Source organism: Neophocaena asiaeorientalis, unplaced genomic scaffold (genome assembly GCF_003031525.2).
Source record: "Neophocaena asiaeorientalis asiaeorientalis breed wild unplaced genomic scaffold, Neophocaena_asiaeorientalis_V1.1 scaffold633, whole genome shotgun sequence".
Lineage (NCBI taxonomy): Eukaryota > Metazoa > Chordata > Mammalia > Artiodactyla > Phocoenidae > Neophocaena > Neophocaena asiaeorientalis.
Window position 1 is genome coordinate 1,853,715 of NW_020173395.1, and position 18,812 is coordinate 1,872,526.

General features: G+C 44.3%; 1 protein-coding gene across 2 annotated transcripts in view; it reads left to right on the top strand.

Moving 5' to 3' along the window:
* The window catches only part of INTS9 (integrator complex subunit 9), a 110,671-nt gene that overhangs the window by 85,248 nt on the left and 6,611 nt on the right, over positions 1–18,812 (top strand). For both annotated transcript variants that reach the window (XM_024746935.1, XM_024746934.1), the window contains 4 exons: positions 505–565; positions 3,962–4,133; positions 7,053–7,177; positions 9,454–9,621. In XM_024746935.1, the coding sequence (XP_024602703.1) occupies positions 505–565; positions 3,962–4,133; positions 7,053–7,177; positions 9,454–9,621 (526 nt within the window). The remainder of the gene's footprint in view (positions 1–504; positions 566–3,961; positions 4,134–7,052; positions 7,178–9,453; positions 9,622–18,812) is intronic.

Below are 18,812 nucleotides of genomic sequence, written 5' to 3' on the forward strand. Positions count from 1 at the left end.
AAAAAAAAAAAAAAAAAATTCTTTTTTTTTTTTTTGATCACAACTAAATGCAATACGGTATCTTAGATTAGATCCTGGAACAGAAAAAGAACATTAGTGGAAAAATTGGTGAAAGCTGAGTAAAGTCTAGAGTTTAGTTAACTGTAAAGTACTAATGTTTATTTCTTAGTTTAACAAACATAGTGCGATACCAGCTAAAAGGTACATGGGAACTCTGTACTGTCTTTGCAACTTTTCTGTAAATCTAAAAGTACTTCAAAATAAGAAGCTTATTTTTAAAGAAAAAAATGTATTGAGGAATTTCAAAGGTTAAAACTGTGCTCACAAGTGACTTATGTCCTGATTACACTATAAATGCTGGTGTTTTAGTCACAGTGAGATACACTGACGGGAAAATTTCAAATAAACTTCGGTATTAAGTATTTGCGCTGCTACCACTAGGTGGCAACAGATGCCACTGTACGCCCTTGCCTAACCTGCTGATCTGTTTTTCCTCCTCAAAAGGCTTTGTCACAACAAACAGACTAAGGTGTATCTCCCAGAACCGCCTTTTCCTCACGCAGAGGTAAGAAAATGGAATCACTGGGTCAGAGCAAGAATAAAATGTAGATAAATAGATATGGGTGGATATAGCAGGTCATTAGCTTTTAAAAATCCGAAGATAATTTGATATAGCCCTTTGTTTCCCTTGTAAGATGGCAGTGAAGTACTCTGACTCAAGATTCGTTACTTTCTCTTCTTCTTAACACATTATATTACCAGTATGTTATTCAGTTAATAGCCTACCTCTGTTTCATTGACCGAGTGAGGAATTTTATTCTACTTTTTTGCATAAATGATTTACTTATTGCCAAAGTCTTCTTTTTGTTTGGTTATGTCTGTCATTGGTATAAATTTTTAATGATGAAAATAAGAACATTTCAGTTTAGAAAACAGAAAAATTCCCCCTACCTCACAGAACCAGTGAGTGATTTTATATGGCTGTGTGTGCCCAATTTTGTTTCTACTGCTTTTTTTTTCACCCAGTGCTGGGTGTATCATGGACATTTATCTGTGCGCCTCACTGTTATTATTGCTACCTAATATTCCGTAGCATATCATGTGAACATACTATAGTGTACTTAACCATTCCCTTCCTATTGGACAATAGCGTTACTCCCAGTTTTTTGTTATTTTTTTTTTTTTTTTTTTTGCGGTACGCGGGCCTCTCACTGTTGTGGCCTCTCCCGTTGCGGAGCAACAGGCTCCGGACGCGCAGGCTCAGTGGCCATGGCTCACGGGCCCAGCCGCTCCGCGGCATGTGGGATCCTCCCACACCGGGGCACGAACCCGTGTCCCCTGCATCGGCAGGCGGACTCTCAACCACTGCGCCACCAGGGAAGCCCTGTTATGTTTTTTGAAAAGGATGTGTAAATTGGTATAACCACTTTAGGAAACTGACAGTAAAGTTGAACCTAGGACTGTGACATCCTCTGTGCCTCAGCTGTTTCATTCCCAAAGTCTGTACTGAACAGAAATGCAGGTGTGTCACCCAGAGATCTGCACAGAAATCTTCATAGCCCTCTTGGTAATAGTGCTGAAATGTACCCAAATGTACATCAACGGGTGAATGAATTTTGTGGTATATTCACACCTTACATCAAAGAGGATGAAGGGACTCCGATTATATGCAACAATGTAGATAAATTTCACAAACATAATGTTAGTGAATGAAGCCAGATATAAAAGAGTAGATATGGTGTGATTTTATTTATATAAAAGTTCAAACACACAGAAAACTCATTTGTGGTATTAAAAGCCAGGAGAATGGTTATCCTGGAGGTAGCAGTGGGGTCAGGAAGGGGACAAAGGGGGATTTCTGAGGAGCTGGTAATGCTGTTTATTGATGTGCATATGGGAACGTGGAATTTTTCAGTTTGTAAAAATTCCATCAAGTTAGGGATGTCTGTGCGGGTACTTATGCATAGGGATTTTGTTGACTTATTTGCTATGCAGTTAACTATTCGGCTCAAGAAAATTGCAGCAGTTGTCCTGCTGATTATTTTAAATCTGACTACTGTTTTCCTACTCCAAAGGACAGGTCTTTCATGAACCAGAATGTCAAGTGGAAGGTTTTGAGGAAGTTATTTGCAGTCCTCATACTCTCTTACAGCAGCCAAGATTTTTGCAAGCTCTGTCATTACTACAGTGAAATTCAGGCTAGATATCTCGTGTCAGAAATTTAAGTATAGCAAAACATTAAGTGTAGCAAAACACTGAAAGTCTATTTGCCTCTTCCCTAATAACAATTAGCCTTTCTTCAGAACGTGTTCTCTAAGGGTGTTACCGTGTTCTTACCCACAAGTATGTCATGGATGACCTTTGTCCCATTTACAGTTAAGAATGTGAAAAGACCATAGGTACATGATCAGGATTCCTGAAATGCACTTGTCAATATTAGGGCGTGATGGAGTTGATAATCGGTATTATGTGACCAGTGCCCATGAGAAAATACAGTTCTGCCCTTAGTACTGATTTTAAAAATTGCTTTACAGAATTCCTACCCTACAGCTTCATTGCCTATACAGTTTGCACCTTAAATCAGCACAAAGGTAATTCTGGATGGTCAAAAAGGTAGTAAGTCCGCTGAAAAAGTAGATCTGATTGGCAAAAAAAAAAAATCTCAGTTTGCCTTAAAAAGTGACTTAATTTATGTGCAAAGACATGCTGCTCTTCTTAGAATCCCGTTCATCTCCTTGACATCTATGGATACAGTAGAACTAGTCCTTTAGTCAGCCATTCACCTGTTTAACTGGGGCAAGTAATGATTTTGGCCAGATGGGTTATACAAAGAATGTCAGTTTTATTTGTATATAACTTGGAAGGGAAGTGGGAATGCAGTGATTGTTGCATCTTTACTATTCATATCCCATCCAAGCATGTGACACCTAATTAAGATCTCCAGGGTAGTCTTGCTAATGAAAGCAGTCTCTCTGAATTAAAGATTAAATCTTCAAGATGAAGAGAGTCAGCTTCCATTTGTGGGCGGCCCCATTCTGGCCACATCCTCACCGTTGGGGTGACTACAGTGGGCTTGGAGTTGTTGGCTGGGCTCCCTTCTTAGGCATTATGGGTGGCTACAGGATTGAGCTGGGTCACAGACCAATTCTTTACCCATAAGACAGCATCTCAGGGCACTACTAGTTGATATTTAGGGTCTCTGAAGTATGGGTGTTTGCCATCTTTTTGTTGCTAGAGTGGGGTAGTGGGGGCAGGGCTGAGGCAGCAGGAAGAACTTCTGAGCAGTGCCACAAGATGCCATCTGTGGTTGTAACTGTATATGGCGTTGCCTTGGGTCGGGCCTGGCGTTAGGAGAGTAGTTCCCAGTGTTGTGCTAGAAGGAAGACCTTTTTGGTTCAAAACATTCACTTTTGAGACAGGTTTGAGACTGTGCGTGGCCTACTTCTTACTATAGCTCTCTGTCGCGAGGACATCACATCTCCCACATTGCTGAAAGCCAGTTTGTTCTTGTGTTTATTAAGTCCCCTGCCCCTCGCCACAGTAACTTAACAGAGCTGTACCGTCTCAAGAGGCAGTCCTGTGCTGGTAAACAATTTTTCCTGTGTGAAGTGTTTATTGTTGACAGAACTCGCTGATGCACAGAGTTTGGGAAACTTGTACTTCAAACAGTAACTAATATTGGGGACTTCGGGGCCTGGAGCTTGGAGTGTCAGGAAGCTATAAAGGAAGGGTTAGACAGAATCAGGCCATGACAACCTGAAAAGAAGTTTCCATTAAGTTTGGTAATTTTACCGAAAGGTCCCATCTTTTGAGAAAGTCACATTGTAGATAAAAAATTTGGATCTTTGGCTAATATTAATAGCATTATCTTGTATTTTTAATTTGTTCACTGTCCCATGCTGTGATTCTTCCTTCCTGGGTAGGCTAACATCTCTTCGTGTGCTTTTGATACGTATTCTAGCTCATTCAGACCAACAAGCTGAAGCACTACCCCAGCATCCATGGAGACTTCAGCAACGACTTCAGACAGCCGTGTGTGGTTTTCACTGGACACCCTTCCCTCCGATTTGGGGACGTGGTCCATTTCATGGAGCTCTGGGGAAAATCTAGTCTCAACACTGTCATATTCACAGGTAAATAAACCAACAAAACAAAAACCTGCCCTTCCCACTGTGACCATCCCTGCATAACCTGGTAGGATATACCTACCAGGTAGAGACGCTGGGAAGAATTTGACAGTAAGTTATAAGGTATAAATATGATCCCTATTCTGTTGTAAATACCAAAGGATAAAGCAACTGGAAGGGAAAGGGTAAGAACAAAGGAAAATGTCCTGTTAGATCACTGTGCACTGGACAGAGCTTTCATATCTGTTTTTGTAGATTTTCACCGAGACAGATTTCTGGTCTAGAACTACTTTGGATAGAATTTTGTAAGCTGTTCAAGAACGGCAGGAATTCTAATAATCATTTTAATAATAATTCTAATAATCAGTCTTGCTTTACTTGCTTTAGGACTTACTTACGGAGATGGATCTTTCTCCTTTGGTTATAGTTTACTCTGGCTTGCCGTTTTTCTTGTGGAGACCAACCCCTCAGAATAAAACTAATCCTTAAATGAGGGCAAGTTAGGGGTTTTACTTAATCACTATCTTATTTTATCAATTCACGGTCTTCAGACAGCCTTAGGATTTGAAAATCTCAGGGCAATGAAGTAAAAACACCTTGATCTGAAATCTGGTCCGAGTTACTGTAACCTCAGCCGGGTTACTCACTGCTCTGAGCCTCACTTTCCTCTGTAAAATGGGGTTGTTGGTCGCTCATCCTCAGGCAGCTCTGTGCATTTAGTGAAATGTTATATAAGAAAGCACTCCTTATAGTGCCTGGCACAAAAGCCTGTTGAGAAAGTACCAGTAGCCTTCTTAGAGTTCTCTAATTACCTTTAAGACGTGAGCCATGGAGGAGAGTCTAGTTATGCCCAAAGCTTTGGGGTCAGGGATGCTTGGGCCCTTCCCTGTGCTCAGCCTGTTGTGAGGACCAACCAGAGGCCACCAGGAACGCACCAGTAATGGAACAAAGTTGGGGTACTGACTCCTTGCAGTGAGGGGGTACCGCCATTGGGAGGCAGGAGGCATCGCCGGGCACGTTCAGAAGAACTTACAGGCCTTGGCTTAGGTGATTTTGGAGGTGGGTTCATTGTTCTGGCTTGGGTGCCATCAGGAAGCAGTAGTTCTCTGGCTGGGTATCTTAGTGATTCTTGTCTAGAAGGCGAGAAGAATGGAGCCAGGAGAGGGCAGTGTTTGCTTGTTTGGTGGTTCAGACATGCTGTGGTCTTATGTTCAGGCATGATTAGGAAGGGTCTTATTTTTGTCTTGATCATCGTGGTCACTGCGTGGCCTTTTCTCATGTCAGCGTCATATGAGGTGGTTTATGTCCAGTAAGCGGGTGCCACCGTGGCCTGGCCGTGAGTGCCGGGGGCGCTCAGAAGAGCAGCCATCGGGCGCTGCTGTTCTCCCTCGCAGACCCCCTTTCAGCCACAGGCAGAGGAAGTCAGGCCCTAAGACGTTGATTCACACTACCCAGAGCCTCACCATTGCCAAGTTCTGCTAAGCAGGAAGTCATCCAGAGAACACTGTCTGTAGTAGGACTGAGGGGGTCTCTCCTGTTCTTTCTGAGGAGATGTTGGCTCTGATGTGACAGTGGGTACAGTATTACAGAGACACAGAAGAGACACATGGCTATACTCCAAACGTCCCTCCAACCAGCTAAGAAGAAAGCAAGGGCTACGTGATTGTCCATGGCATTCATTACCAGACATTCATCTGGGTAAGGAGTATACATTTAAACTGGTGTGTTCACTTCCAGAGCACAAGTTGTGTCGTTGACAATGTCTGCGAGGTTTTGGGCCTCCTTATCTGGTTGTATTATGACTGTGGGAGTTGTAGCTCACACAGTATCCGTACAAAGAGAGGCGCTCCTCCCCCGGGCAGCCGTGCTGGCCTCATTTGGGTGGTCTCTGGGTTCTTCCTGGGTAGACAGGATCCACTGCAGGGGAGGTCATTTAAAAAATCTGGAAGTTCTGTGAGTTGCCCTGAGGTCACCGAGTAAGTTCCTGGGAGCGGTGTGTGGAAAGCTGGGGCCGTAGGAAGTGGCGTCCTCGCAGGGCACAGACTGTGTCAGGAACCTGTGTGTCGTTTTTCACACCAGGAGTGAGCCACTGCTTTTGGCCCGAGGTGGGCAGCTTCCTCCAGCGGAGCAAACAATCCCCGCCAGGCTGGCCGTGGTGAGCGGCTCTGCAGAGAACAAGCCAGCCAGCGTGGCCAGCACGGTTCCCAGGCGCTGCACTGGCTCTGCTGATGGGGCCTCGCAGCCTCAGCACAAGCATTTTGTTGACATGGGGTCAGGATCCTTCTTTTTTTTCTTCTGCGTGCATCCTGTCAAGTAGGAGGCACGTGGTCTGTCTCCTACCTGGGGGTGACCTTTGAGTGCTCCGTTCGAGTGGCTTGTGCCGGATTTCTCCACCGTGAAGTCACCGCTCTGTGTCAATCAGTATCTTGTGGGGGACACTTCGAGCCTATGTACTTATCCTGGTCTTCCCCATGTGTTTATCTAATTTTTTTTAGCATCTATTGATTCTGGTCCAAATAAATTATTACTGTGATGGTTGCCAAATGATGAATTTTTTTTTCAATTTCGTCGCTTCTTTTACATTTATTAGTTGGCATTTTGTTGTAAAGAAGAGCTTTCCTTTCTCACCCATTTACTTATTTATCCCCTCATTTGTCTCATCTCTCTCTCTCCATCTGTGTTGAAAACCTGGCGCTCACGCCGTCCCTCCAATATATCCATCCTGCAGCGTTCAGTCCAGCCTCCCCGTCTCCTTATTTGTAAATCACTCCTCTCTCCCGTGATGGGGAATCTGGCTCCTGTAATCTTCAGTGCCTTTCCTGTCATGCTGCCCGTCTGCTGGGCCTCGACCATGCCAGCTGCTTCCTCACTGGGCCGTTCCTCTGTTGCCTGCATTTTAAATTTTCTTTCTTGTGCTCCCCTTAGAACCCGACTTCTCATACCTGGAAGCACTGGCTCCCTACCAGCCCTTGGCCATGAAATGCATATACTGCCCCATTGATACGAGACTGAATTTCATCCAAGTGTCAAAGCTGCTCAAAGAAGTGCAGGTAATGGGGAAACTGTGCTGGCGGCTCCCGCGGTCCTGGCATCTCTGTGCGGATTGTGTCTGTGGTGTGAGGGCCAGGATGGCGAGCTGCACTGCTTGTCTTCCTCACCCGTTCTCGGTCTGCGGAGTGCTCAGCCCGGTACCCTCCAGACTCCAAACCGGTGGGCTTTACACCCTGAAAGAAGTTTCTCCTCTAAAGAAATCAAAAGTGGGAGGAAAAGAAAGTGTCAACAGTGTCTCATTTTTGATGAGGACCATTTGTGTCCAGTTAAAAGTAAATTACCGGGCTTCCCTGGTGGCGCAGTGGTTTAGAGTCCGCCTGCCGATGCAGGGGACAGGGGTTCGTGCCCCAGTCCGGGAAGATCCCACATGCCGTGGAGCGGCTGGGCCCGTGAGCCACGGCCACTGAGCCTGTGCGTCCGGAGCCTGTGCTCCGCAACAGGAGAGGCCACAACAGTGAGAGGCCCACGTACCGCAAAAAAAAAAAATAATAATAATTAAAAAAAAAAAGTAAATTACCCCCTCCCACCACCAAAAAAAATCATTCTAGAAACATACTCGTCAAACTGAAAGACAGCTGAACTGAAACATATATTGGGCCCTTGTTGCACACGTGGGTTAGTACCACAGTGTTATGCTTTCGTTAGCGGATTGTTTTGGTTTGGTGGTTGTCGCTTTTTTGTTTGTTTGTTTGTTTGTTTCATTTTGCATTTTCTGCCTTAGAGAAAGGGAGGGAGTAGTTGGGGTAAAGCTTAGGCGAGAGGAGCACTGTTGGTCCAGAAGGAGAACGGGGAGGAAAAACTCACCGCCCTGGGTCACTTATCATTCGGGTGGCCCGTGTTTCGGGGTTGGAGGGGTGGTGGCAGTTGGTGAGGGAAACAGCTCAGAACAGGCGAGAGGAAGGGTTCTGATGTCCCATCACCTCGGTGTGCCTGGGACCTTACGTGAGCGCTGGGGTGCCCTGGACCCTAGTCGCTGAGCGAGGTGTGGTTGGCTCCCTACATTTCTCGGCCTGAGCTGGGAGATCACTTTCCTCCTCTTCACAGAACCCCTGACCTCAGGAGGAGAGGCACTAACAGGAAACTCTAAGGAAGGGTAGCAGGAAACAGAGAAAGCTGGAGGCCTCCGGAGCACAGGGGTAACAGCTGACGGTGACCCCAAGCTTGCTGGGCCTTTCTCTAGACATGGTTGGAACAGTTAAGCCACTTCCGATTTCCATGAGCGATCTGATACACCACTGTGTGCCTGTCAACTTGCTGGAAGAAACAGTTAAGAGCCTGTTGTTTTCACTCCTGAGTAATGTCACCCTCTATCCCTGAACCACGGCGGACTCCACAGCTCCCTCGGTGGTGTGTGAATAAGGGAAACAGGAGGCCGCCTGGTCTCCACTGCAGGGGAGGAGAACCTGGGGAGAGTCCTCAGGCAGTGACTGTGGAGTCGACTGGCTTTGAGACAGTTATAAGATGCTAACCAGGCAGGAAGGAGGGTGAAAGGCAGTCTGAAGAGGAGGAGGGGTGTCAGTCCTAAAGGACAAGTGCGGTTTGAAACGCAACCCGTCAGGTCTGTTGGAAGCCTTGTTCTTCCGGGAACTTGAGGCTCGGTCCAGACTCTTCAGTAAACGCAGTGACAATGCCTTGACTCTCTGGGTGCCACGTTCGGTTGGCAGTTGGGTGGTATTTGGCCAAAGTAAACATTGGCTTACTAATTGATTTTCTCTCAAGATAATAAAAAGAGACATTTGTTTAAAAAAATAAAAAAATTCTATCTGATTCAGTGTGTCCTACACAACTGAGGATAAGGCCTCACCATTGCCCACTGCGTAGTACCAGTAGACCTGCAGATCCAGACCAGAAATCCAAACTAGCACAAAAAGTCACAGTTTTTGCTAATCAGCCAGTAGTGGTACCAAGTCGATGATGGGAAGTGACGAGAAGACTGCCCTCAAGGGGCTCAGAAGTCATTTGAGGGTAGACCCATGGCTGTCACCATCAAAGTGACTTAAATATAATGAAAAAATAAATGCAAACCAGGACAGTAAATCCCTTGCTCATCAACATGGCCGGCAGATCAGGGCTTTTCCCTGAAATTTTTGTTCTTCTTTCTCCCCACTTCGCTGGTTACTTGGGTTTGACAGGATGAGAATTCGAAACGGCCAAGTGGTGAGCCTGAGCACTGCAAAGGGAGGCTTAGCTCAGGACGCGGCCCCTCCTGCCTCACAGCCTCCTCTTGTTTCCTCCTTCTTCTCCCCCACCTGCCCCTGTCGTGCTGGTTCCTCAGCCCCTCCACGTGGTCTGTCCTGAGCAGTACACCCAGCCGCCCCCAGCGCAGTCCCACCGGATAGACCTGATGATTGACTGCCAGCCACCCGCCATGTCCTATCGGCGCGCCGAGGTCCTCGCCCTGCCCTTCAAGCGTCGGTATGAGAAGATAGAAATCATGCCAGAGGTGAGCTGTGCTACTTCCCAGGGTCACAACCGGGTTTTCCACTTGAGTCTGCGGAAGACCATCCCAGCAGTGGCTTTCTTTGGGGTTTGTATCACACGTGGATGAACCAAAGCACATCGACCCTTAAGCAAGTAACTGGGAAGAGAGGTGGGATTTTCAGAACCTCCTCATTTTTCCAGTAATGAAGTAACAGCTGTCAACATCAGGCCTGCTGGAGCACTGCTTATATTAAAGCTTAATGTGTGTGGGAGGCCAGGGCGCAGGCCATAGCGTGGAGAACAGGTAAGCCAGTGTCAGCTCTGTCCCTAACCACCTGAGGGTGTGGGTTTCCTCGTCCCTCCTGGACCCCATTTATGAGGGCCAAGTTTCACCAAGTTCAGAGATAGATGGAGGAGATGAGAGTAACCAAAAAGTAAGGAATGTAAACTTTGATTACTGTTTGCATGCATTTTAGTATAACTTAAAGATTTTATTCTACTGAAGTCTAATATTTTTTAGTTCTATGATATCTGAGCTTGTTTTAATAGGGAAAAAATGTAAAAAGCATGTCGTGCATGTGGGACAGCTGAGGTGGGTTGCGCCTGAGTGACAGGTGTGGGGAGGGGCAGTGGGAAGCGTGTGGCCCAGCTGCCACAGTGACGGTGTGCCGAGCTCTGAGGACGCTGCTTTTGGCTTGCTGTTGCCGTCGGAGACGCTTGAACATGTTTTTAGCAAACAGGAAAAAGAAGTAGGAAAACTTAAAAGCAGTGTCCCCCAATTCTCTCTGGAGCTCAGAAGAGTAGCCAGATCTTGGACTTGGAAGGCTAAGGCCCTGAATGTTGCCCATTTCCAACACCCTAACAAAGGCTGGTGGTGGAACAAGGCCAGGTGCCATCAATGGGGACCCAGTGTCCAGTACATTCAGTCCTTTCCACAGTTAACCTGAGTTGTTCTTTTTTAAATTAAGAACAATAGACAGGGGCTTCCCTGGTGGCACAGTGGTTAAGAATCCGCCTGCCAATGCAGGGGACATGGGTTTGAGCCCTGGTCCAGGAAGATCCCGCATGCCACGGAGCAGCTAAGCCCATGGGCCACAACTACTGAGCCTGCGTGCCACAACTACTGAAGCCCACACGCCTAGAGCCCATGCTCTACAACAAGAGAAGCCACCACAATGAGAAGCCCGCGCACCGCAACAAAGAGTAGCCCCCACTCGCTGCAACTAGAGAAAGCCCACGCACAGCAACGAAGACCCAGTGCAGCCAACAAGAAATAAATAAATTTATTTTTTAAAAAATAGAGCAATAGACAAAGGAGATCCAAACAGATTTCCGTAACTAATTTAGAGAAAATTGATTCAGCAAGATAAAACTAGCAAGACTTGTTTGCTAGATAAAACTAGCAAGTGGTCGTGTTTTTCACTAAGACACATAGAAGTAAATGATCGTTCACATTTCACATCCATTTTCATTTCACTCTTGGTTCCTGGGGAGGGAGCCGTCACAGCACGTGTCCCCTCAGCAAACAGCATGTGGCCGGATTGAGGGGGCAGAAGAGCTGCCTGTGAGCCCAGGCTGGAGAGATGAAGTGGGGAAAGTTATAAAGGTGATTTTTTTAAAGGGGCAGTTTATTGCTTATTGGTAAGCAGTAAACCGGTGGAGAGATATGTATGGTTCCTCAGGTTGACTGCTTTGAGTGTCATTGGGATGTTTGTGGTCTGCTAGTTCTTTAAAAGGAAAATAGCCATTTTTCGTTGGAGCTTGTGAGAGCAGCTGCGCACACCCTGGTATCTCGGCTCAGCAGCTGACTTGCATTTCTCTCTGATAACAGCTCCTTCACAAGAGAGGTGGCCAGGGCTACCTGTGTCAGGAGTTTCCTCACGACCTTAGTACACCTGACAGTGAGCAGGGAACTGGCCTGTCCTCTGCTCTTCCCTTTGAGGCCACGTCCTACTGAGACCCAAGAGAATGAAGAAAGTTCTTTCAGCTCTGAATTCCAGGTTATCCTTTCTCCATATTTCATTGGCCCGGCCCTTTGGCTCCCCCGTTTAATTGTAATGCAAATAATATGTTTATTGAGGTGTTACTATGGGCCAGGATCTGTACTCAGCACTTTCCATGGAGTGTCTCACCCATCTTATGAGATAGGTACACTTACTCAATTAGACCTGGTCTTTTCCATCCCTGAGGAAACCTAGGTGATCACCAGTATGTGCCCTGTGTGCCCCAAAGGTCATTCCTAACATATGTCACGGATTTTGTCCTGTAAGTGAGAGTAGAGCCCCCTGTTGATCTGTGCCGCTGCGGCGATGGGGCACCCAGCCCACGGCCTTCCTGTGGGAATCGCAGTGCGGGGCTCCGTGTAATCCGTCACCAGCCGCAGCAGCAGCACTGGGGACTCGTTAGAAGTGCAGGTTCTCCAGCCCCACCTCAGACCTGCTGAATCGACACTCCAGGGTGAGGCCCAGCAGTCTGGGTTTCAGCCAGCCCTTCCCCGGGAGCCAGTGCTTGCTAAAATTTGAGGACCACTGGTGTAAGAGACCTATTTCATATATGCCAGTTTTCAATACAAAAGGCAAAAAGAAGGGAGAATGTTGAGTTTTTAAAGACAAAAACAAAATTACTATCCATCTACAAAGAAACAGTCTTACTAATAAGCTTCTGGCATTTCCCATGCCCAAGTTTATCCTCACCGTGATTAAACAGTCCACATTAAGTTTGTCTGTTCCCATTTTAAATTACCAAAATAAAAGATAAATCTACCTCTTTTATGCCTTCTGACACTGAGCCAGAGAAGGAAGGGATTGGCTTTGGGGAGTGCACAGCACGCTGTTCTATCTTTCGTGAAGCTCCTCCCTCAAGTCCAGTGGGAGTAGACCAGCAGCCTTGACCCTGAGACCTGTCCCACGCCCACCTGTTTGTCACTGCTGGTCTCTGGGGGATCACCTCCGTCTTCCTGCAGGTCGGCCAGGGCTCTTTTTGACCAGCTGTCCTCCTGAAGCCTCCTGCTAGAACACTGAAATAATTGCTCTTGGCTTTAGACTTCCAGTTGCCTAACCCATCAGGTTAATATTGCCTGTGTTGGAATTTTTTGTTTCATTTTAGTAGTTTGGTGTTGATGATGGATTTTTTTTTCTTTTTCTTTTTTGATTGGGAGGGAGAGATGAAAGCAAGTTCCCGTCCAAAAAGGGGCCAGGTTTTTGTTTTGTGGTTTGTAGCAAAGAAGTGGCACTAATCATCCCCACTTCTAGTTATTTTGGTTGTTTAATATGTTTTTATGATTGTGCTTTTCATTTCCTCTGCATTTTGCTCATCTCAAAGTGAAAGGCTCTGACCCAGTGTCTTTGCGTTATTTTTGTCTGGTATTTACCTTCTGGCCAAGGTCTGTCTTACAGTGGCTGGGCTTGAAGGCTTAGGGTTAGATTACAGTACTCTAAGCCAGCAGTCCTCAAACTTTTTGGTCTCAAGACTTCTTAAAAATTAGAACCCCAGAGAGCTTTTGTGTCTGTGGGTTATATCTATTGATATTTGCTATAATAGAAGTTAAAACTAAGATATTTTTAAAATATTTAATTCTTAAATGAATAATTAATGAATTATTAAATAAAAAATAATATAAACCCATTAGACGTTAACATCACTAAAAGATTTTTTTAAAATTTTCATTTATTTTTGGCTGCGTTGGGTCTTCGTTGCTGCACACAGGCTTTCTCTATAATGGCGGAGAGGGGGGGACTACTCTTCGTTGCGGTGCACGGGCTTCTCATTACGTGGGCTTCTCTTTGTTGTGAAGCACGGGCTCTAGATGCATGGGCTTCAGTAGTTGCAGCACGCAGGCTCAGTAGTTGTGGCTCGTGGGCTTAGTTGCTCTACGGCATGTGGGATCTTCCCAGATCAGGGACCAAACCCGTGTCCCCTGCATTGGCAGGCGAATTCCTAACTACTGAGCTGCCAGGGAAGCCCCTAAAAGGTCTTTTTTGGAAAATGTTTCAAAAAAAAAAGATAGAAGAAGGGCACTGTTTTATGTTTGCAAATCTCTTTAACGTCTGGATTCTCCTGTCCCCTTTTGCTTTCAGTCTGTTGTGATATACAAGTCATGTAGCCTCTAGAAAATTCTAGTGAACCCTTGTGAGAGAATGAGAGTGAAAAGGCAAAACATCTTATTATTAATGACAGTCATATTGACCTCGATGCTACAAAAGAGCCTCAGGAGCCGCAGGGGTCTCTGCCACCACACCTGAGAACCAGCGCTCTGGATGGTCTTCTTTTGTCTTTAAGGCCCCTCAGGCTTCTCAAACTTTTATGTTTATGACTCCGTTGTAAGATTCATTTTTCAATAAAAATAAGCTTGTTCATTCTAGAAAACTTGGAAAATAAGGGGGAAAAAAAGGATAAAGACAAAAGAAATCAGTCCTAATCCCAATACCAGACATAATTACTGTTCAATTTTTTTGTATTTGCTTTGTGCGTTCACTCTGTGTGTGTGTTTGAGTCATACCTCGTATAATATCTTTGTAAAGTAACAGTATATTGTCATTAAAGATATTTCAAAAGTATCTTAGGTATATAATGGTCTACCATAAATGCATCGTAATTTAACTGTTCCTTTACTGGTGGACATTTATTATTTCTGCTTTTTCAAACTATAAATAATACTTTCAGAAACATTCTTTTACATAAATCTTTGTATGTGGAATGTAGATATAGAACTAAAAGTATCATTTGGTTTTGCCTGGGAAATGCATGTGGGACATGAAGGGGTTAAAATCTGCTGCTGTTCTTTAGGTTTTGCTACTACTAATGGGTGCTTGTTTCTCCCCCAAATGAAAGTGTGTCCTGTGCAGCTTCCTTGTAAATCCTCCCTCTTGGTCCCTGTAGGTGCAAAGTGGGAGAGCTGACGTCAGTCCCGATGGGCATGCGCTAATAGAAAAATTCTATTTCTGGGGTGGCAGGTGGATGCATCCTCCTTCGCAGAGGTGTCTGGCTGAGTCGTCTTCTGAGCTCTAGGTAGACTTCCCTTGTGGCAGAGCTGCCACTTCAGAGAGTCTTCGTGGAGATAGAATTTATTCCTGGGGCTGCCCAGGGAGAGCCTCTCACCTGCTTGGTTCCCACAGTGCTATCTGCAAACCTCCCAAGCCAATTCTTTGACTTTAGAGTTCTGCCAGACAACCTGACCTTTGATCCTTTGATGGGAACAATACAGTGTAGGAAGGAAAAGAATATTTATGGATTGGGCATTGTCAGGAGCTCAGAGCACACACGCATCTCAGTGGGAACATTTCACACTGGTTTCATATGTTTTCTCTTTTTATCCCTTTTTTTTTTAATTGAAGTATAATTGACCTACTGCTGTGTTAGTTCCTGGTGCACAACATAGTGATTTAATATTTCTATACGTTACAAAATGATCACCATACTAAGTCTAGTTACTGTCTATTACCATATGACTTTATTACATTACTGACTATATTTCCTGTAATGTACATTTCATCCCTGTAAATCAATCTCTCTTACCTATTTCAATCATCCCCTTATCCCTTCCCCTCTGGCAACCCCCTGTTTGTTCTCTGTATCTATGAGTGTATTTCTTTTTTTTTTTTTAATGTTTGTTTATTTGTTTTTTAGATTCCACATATAAGTGAAATCATGGTATTTGTTATATTATTTCACTTAGCATAATACCCTCCAGGTCTATCCATGTTGTCACAAGTGGCAAGATTCCTTTTTTTTTTTTATGGCTGAATAATATCCCACTGCATACACACACACACACACACACGTACATACACAGACCACATCTTCTTTATCCATTCATCTGTCAGTGGACACTTAGGTTGCTTCCATATCTTGGCTATTGTAAATAATGCTACAGTGAACATAGGGGTGCATATATCTTTTCAGATTAGTGTTTTGGTGGGCTTCCCTGGTGGCGCAGTGGTTGAGAGTCCACCTGCCGATGCAGGGGATGCGGGTTCATGCCCCGTTCCGGGAAGATCCCACATGCCGTGGAGTGGCTGAGCCTGTGAGCCATGGCCGCTGAGCCTGTGCTCTGCAACGGGAGAGGCCACAACAGTGAGAGGCCCGTGTACCGCAAAAAAAAAAAAGATTAGTGTTTCGTTTTCTTTGGGTAAATACCCAGAAGTGGAATTGCTGGATCATATGGTAGTTCTATTTTTAATTTTTTGAGGAACTTTTCCATAGCAGCTACACTAATTTACAATCCCACCAATAGTGCACAAGTGTTCCTTTTTCTCTACATCCTTGCCAACACTTACTTGTTGTGTTTTTGATAATAGCTGTTCTGACAGGTATGAGGTGATACCTCATTATGGTTTCAATTTCCGTTTGCCTGATGATAGTGATGTTGAGCATCTTTTCATGTGTCTGTTGGCCATCTGTATGTCTTCTTTGGGAAAACGCCTATTCAGGTCTTCTGCCAATTTTTCAGTCAGGTTTTTGGGGGTTTTTTTATGTTGAATTATATGAGTTCTTTGTATATTTTGGATATTAACCCCATCTGATACATTCTTTACAAATATCTTCTCGCATGCAGTAGGCAGCCTTTTTGTATTGTTGGTAGTATCCTTCACTGTGCAAAAGCTTTTTGTTTGATGTTGTTCCATTTGTTTATTTTTGGTTTTGAATCCCTTGTCTGAGGAGAAATCCAAAAAAAAATATATATATATTGGGGCTTCCCTGGTGGCGCAGTGGTTGAGAGTCCGCCTGCCAATGCAGGGGATGCACGTTTGTGCCCCGGTCCGGGAGGATCCCACATGCCGCGGAGCGGCTGGGCCCATGAGCCATGGCCGCTGAGCCTGCGCGTCCGGAGCCTGTGCTCCGCAACGGGAGAGGCCACAGCAGTGAAAGGCCCGCGTCGCGCAGGCCCAGCAAAAAAAAAAATGATAAAAGACTGCCGTCAAAGAGCATATTGCTTATGTTTTCTCCTAGGAGTTTTGTGGTTTAAGGTCTTAGATTTAAGTCTTTAATCCATTTTGAGTTTATTTTTTATATGGTATAAGATATGAGACTTTTGCATGTGGTTGTTCAGTTTTCCCAATAACATTTATTGAAGAGGCTGTCTTTGCCTCCTTTATCATAGATTAAATGACCATATAAGCATGTGTTTATTTCTGGGCTCTCTATTCTGTTCCGTTAACCTATATGTCTGTTTTTGTGCCAATGCCATTTTGGGTTTTTTTGGGTTTTTTTGTTTTTATGCGGTACACGGGCCTCCCACTGTCGTGGCCCCCCCCACTGTCGTGGCCCCTCCCATTGCGGAGCACAGGCTCCGGACGCGCAGGCCCAGCGGCCATGGCTCACGGGCCCAGCCGCTCCGCGGCATGCAGGATCCTCCCAGACCAGGGCACGAACCCGCGTCCCCCGCATCGGCAGGCGGACTTCCAGCCACTGCGCCACCAGGGAAGCCCCTGCCATTTTGTTTTAATTACTGTAGCTTTGTAGTATAGTTGAAACTCAGAGAGTGTGATACCTTGGGCTTTGTTCTTCTTTCTCAATATTGTTTTGGCTATTTGGTGTTTTTTGTGTTTCCATATAAATTTTAGAATTATTCTAGTTCTGTAAAAAATGCCATTGGTATTTTTATAGAGTTTGCATTGAATCTATAGATTGCCTTGGGAAGTATGGTTATTTTAACAGTGTTCTTCCAATCCATGAGCACAGTATATCTTTCCATTTGTTTCTGTTGTCATCAATTTCTTTCATCAGTGTCTTAGAATTTTCCAAGTATAGGTATTTTACCTCCTTGGTTAGATTTATTCCATGGTGTTTTATTCTTTTTGATGCAGTTGTAAATGGGATTGTTTTCCTAATTCCTCTTTCAGATAGTTTGTTGATAGTGTATGGAAATGCAGCAGATTTCTGTATAGTGATTTTGTATCCTGCAACCTTACTGAATTCATATGTTAGTTCTAATAGTTTGGCTGTATCTTTAAGATTTTCTATATATAGTATCATGTTTGATGCAGTTGTAAATGGGATTGTTTTCCTAATTCCTCTTTCAGATAGTTTGTTGATAGTGTATGGAAATGCAGCAGATTTCTGTATAGTGATTTTGTATCCTGCAACCTTACTGAATTCATATATTAGTTCTAATAGTTTGGCTGTATCTTTAAGATTTTCTATATATAGTATCATGTCATCTGCCAACAGTGACAGTTTTACTTCTTCCTTTCCGATTTGGATTCCTTTTATTTTTTTTCTGATTGCTGTGGCTAGGACTTCCAGTACTATGTTGAGTAACAGTGTCAAGAGTGGGCATCCTTGTATTGTTCCTTATCCTGGAGGAAATGCTTTCAGCTTTTCACCATTGAGTATGATGTTAGCTGTGTGCTTGTCATATATGGCACATATATGTGCCCTATATTTAGTATGTTCCCTCTATACCCACTTTATGTTCCCTCTATACCCACTTTCTTAAGAGTTTTTATCATGATTGGATGTTGAATTTGGTCCAAAGCTTTTTCTGAGTCTATTAAGATGATCATGTGATTTTTATTCTTCTGCTTGTTAATGTGGTGTATCATGTTGACTGTTTCGTGAATATTGAACCATTCTTGCATCCCTGGGCTAAATCCCACTTGATTGTGGTATATGATCCTTTTAATGTATTGTTGAATTCGGTTTGCTAATATTTTGTTGAGACTTTTTTCATCTATGTTCATCAGTGATATTGGCCTGAGATTTTCTTTTTTGTGTGCTGTCTTTGTCTGGTTTGGGTATCAGGGTGATGCTGGTCTTGTAGAATGAGTTTGGAGGCATTCCTTCCTCTTCAGTTTTGGAAAGGTTTGAGAAGAATAAGTGTTAACTCTGATTTAAATTTTTGGTAGAATTCACCAGCGAAGCCAGCTGGTTCTGGACTTCTGTTATTACTGATTCAGTTTCATTACTGGTAATCGGTCTGTTCATATTTTCTGTTTCTTCCTGATTTAGTCTTAGGAGATTGTACATTTCTAGCAATTTATCCATTTTATTGGCCTGTAATTGTTCATAGTAATCTCTTATGATCCTTTGTGTTTCTGTGGTGTCAGTTTTAACTTCCCCTCTTTCATTTCTGGTTTTGTTTGGTCCCTCTCTCTCTTCTCTTGATGATTCTGACTAAAGGTATATCAATTTTGTTTTTCTTTTCAAAGAAGTAGCTCTTAGTTTCATTGCTTTAGAATTTCTTCTGCTAACTTTGGGTTTTGTTTTTTCCTT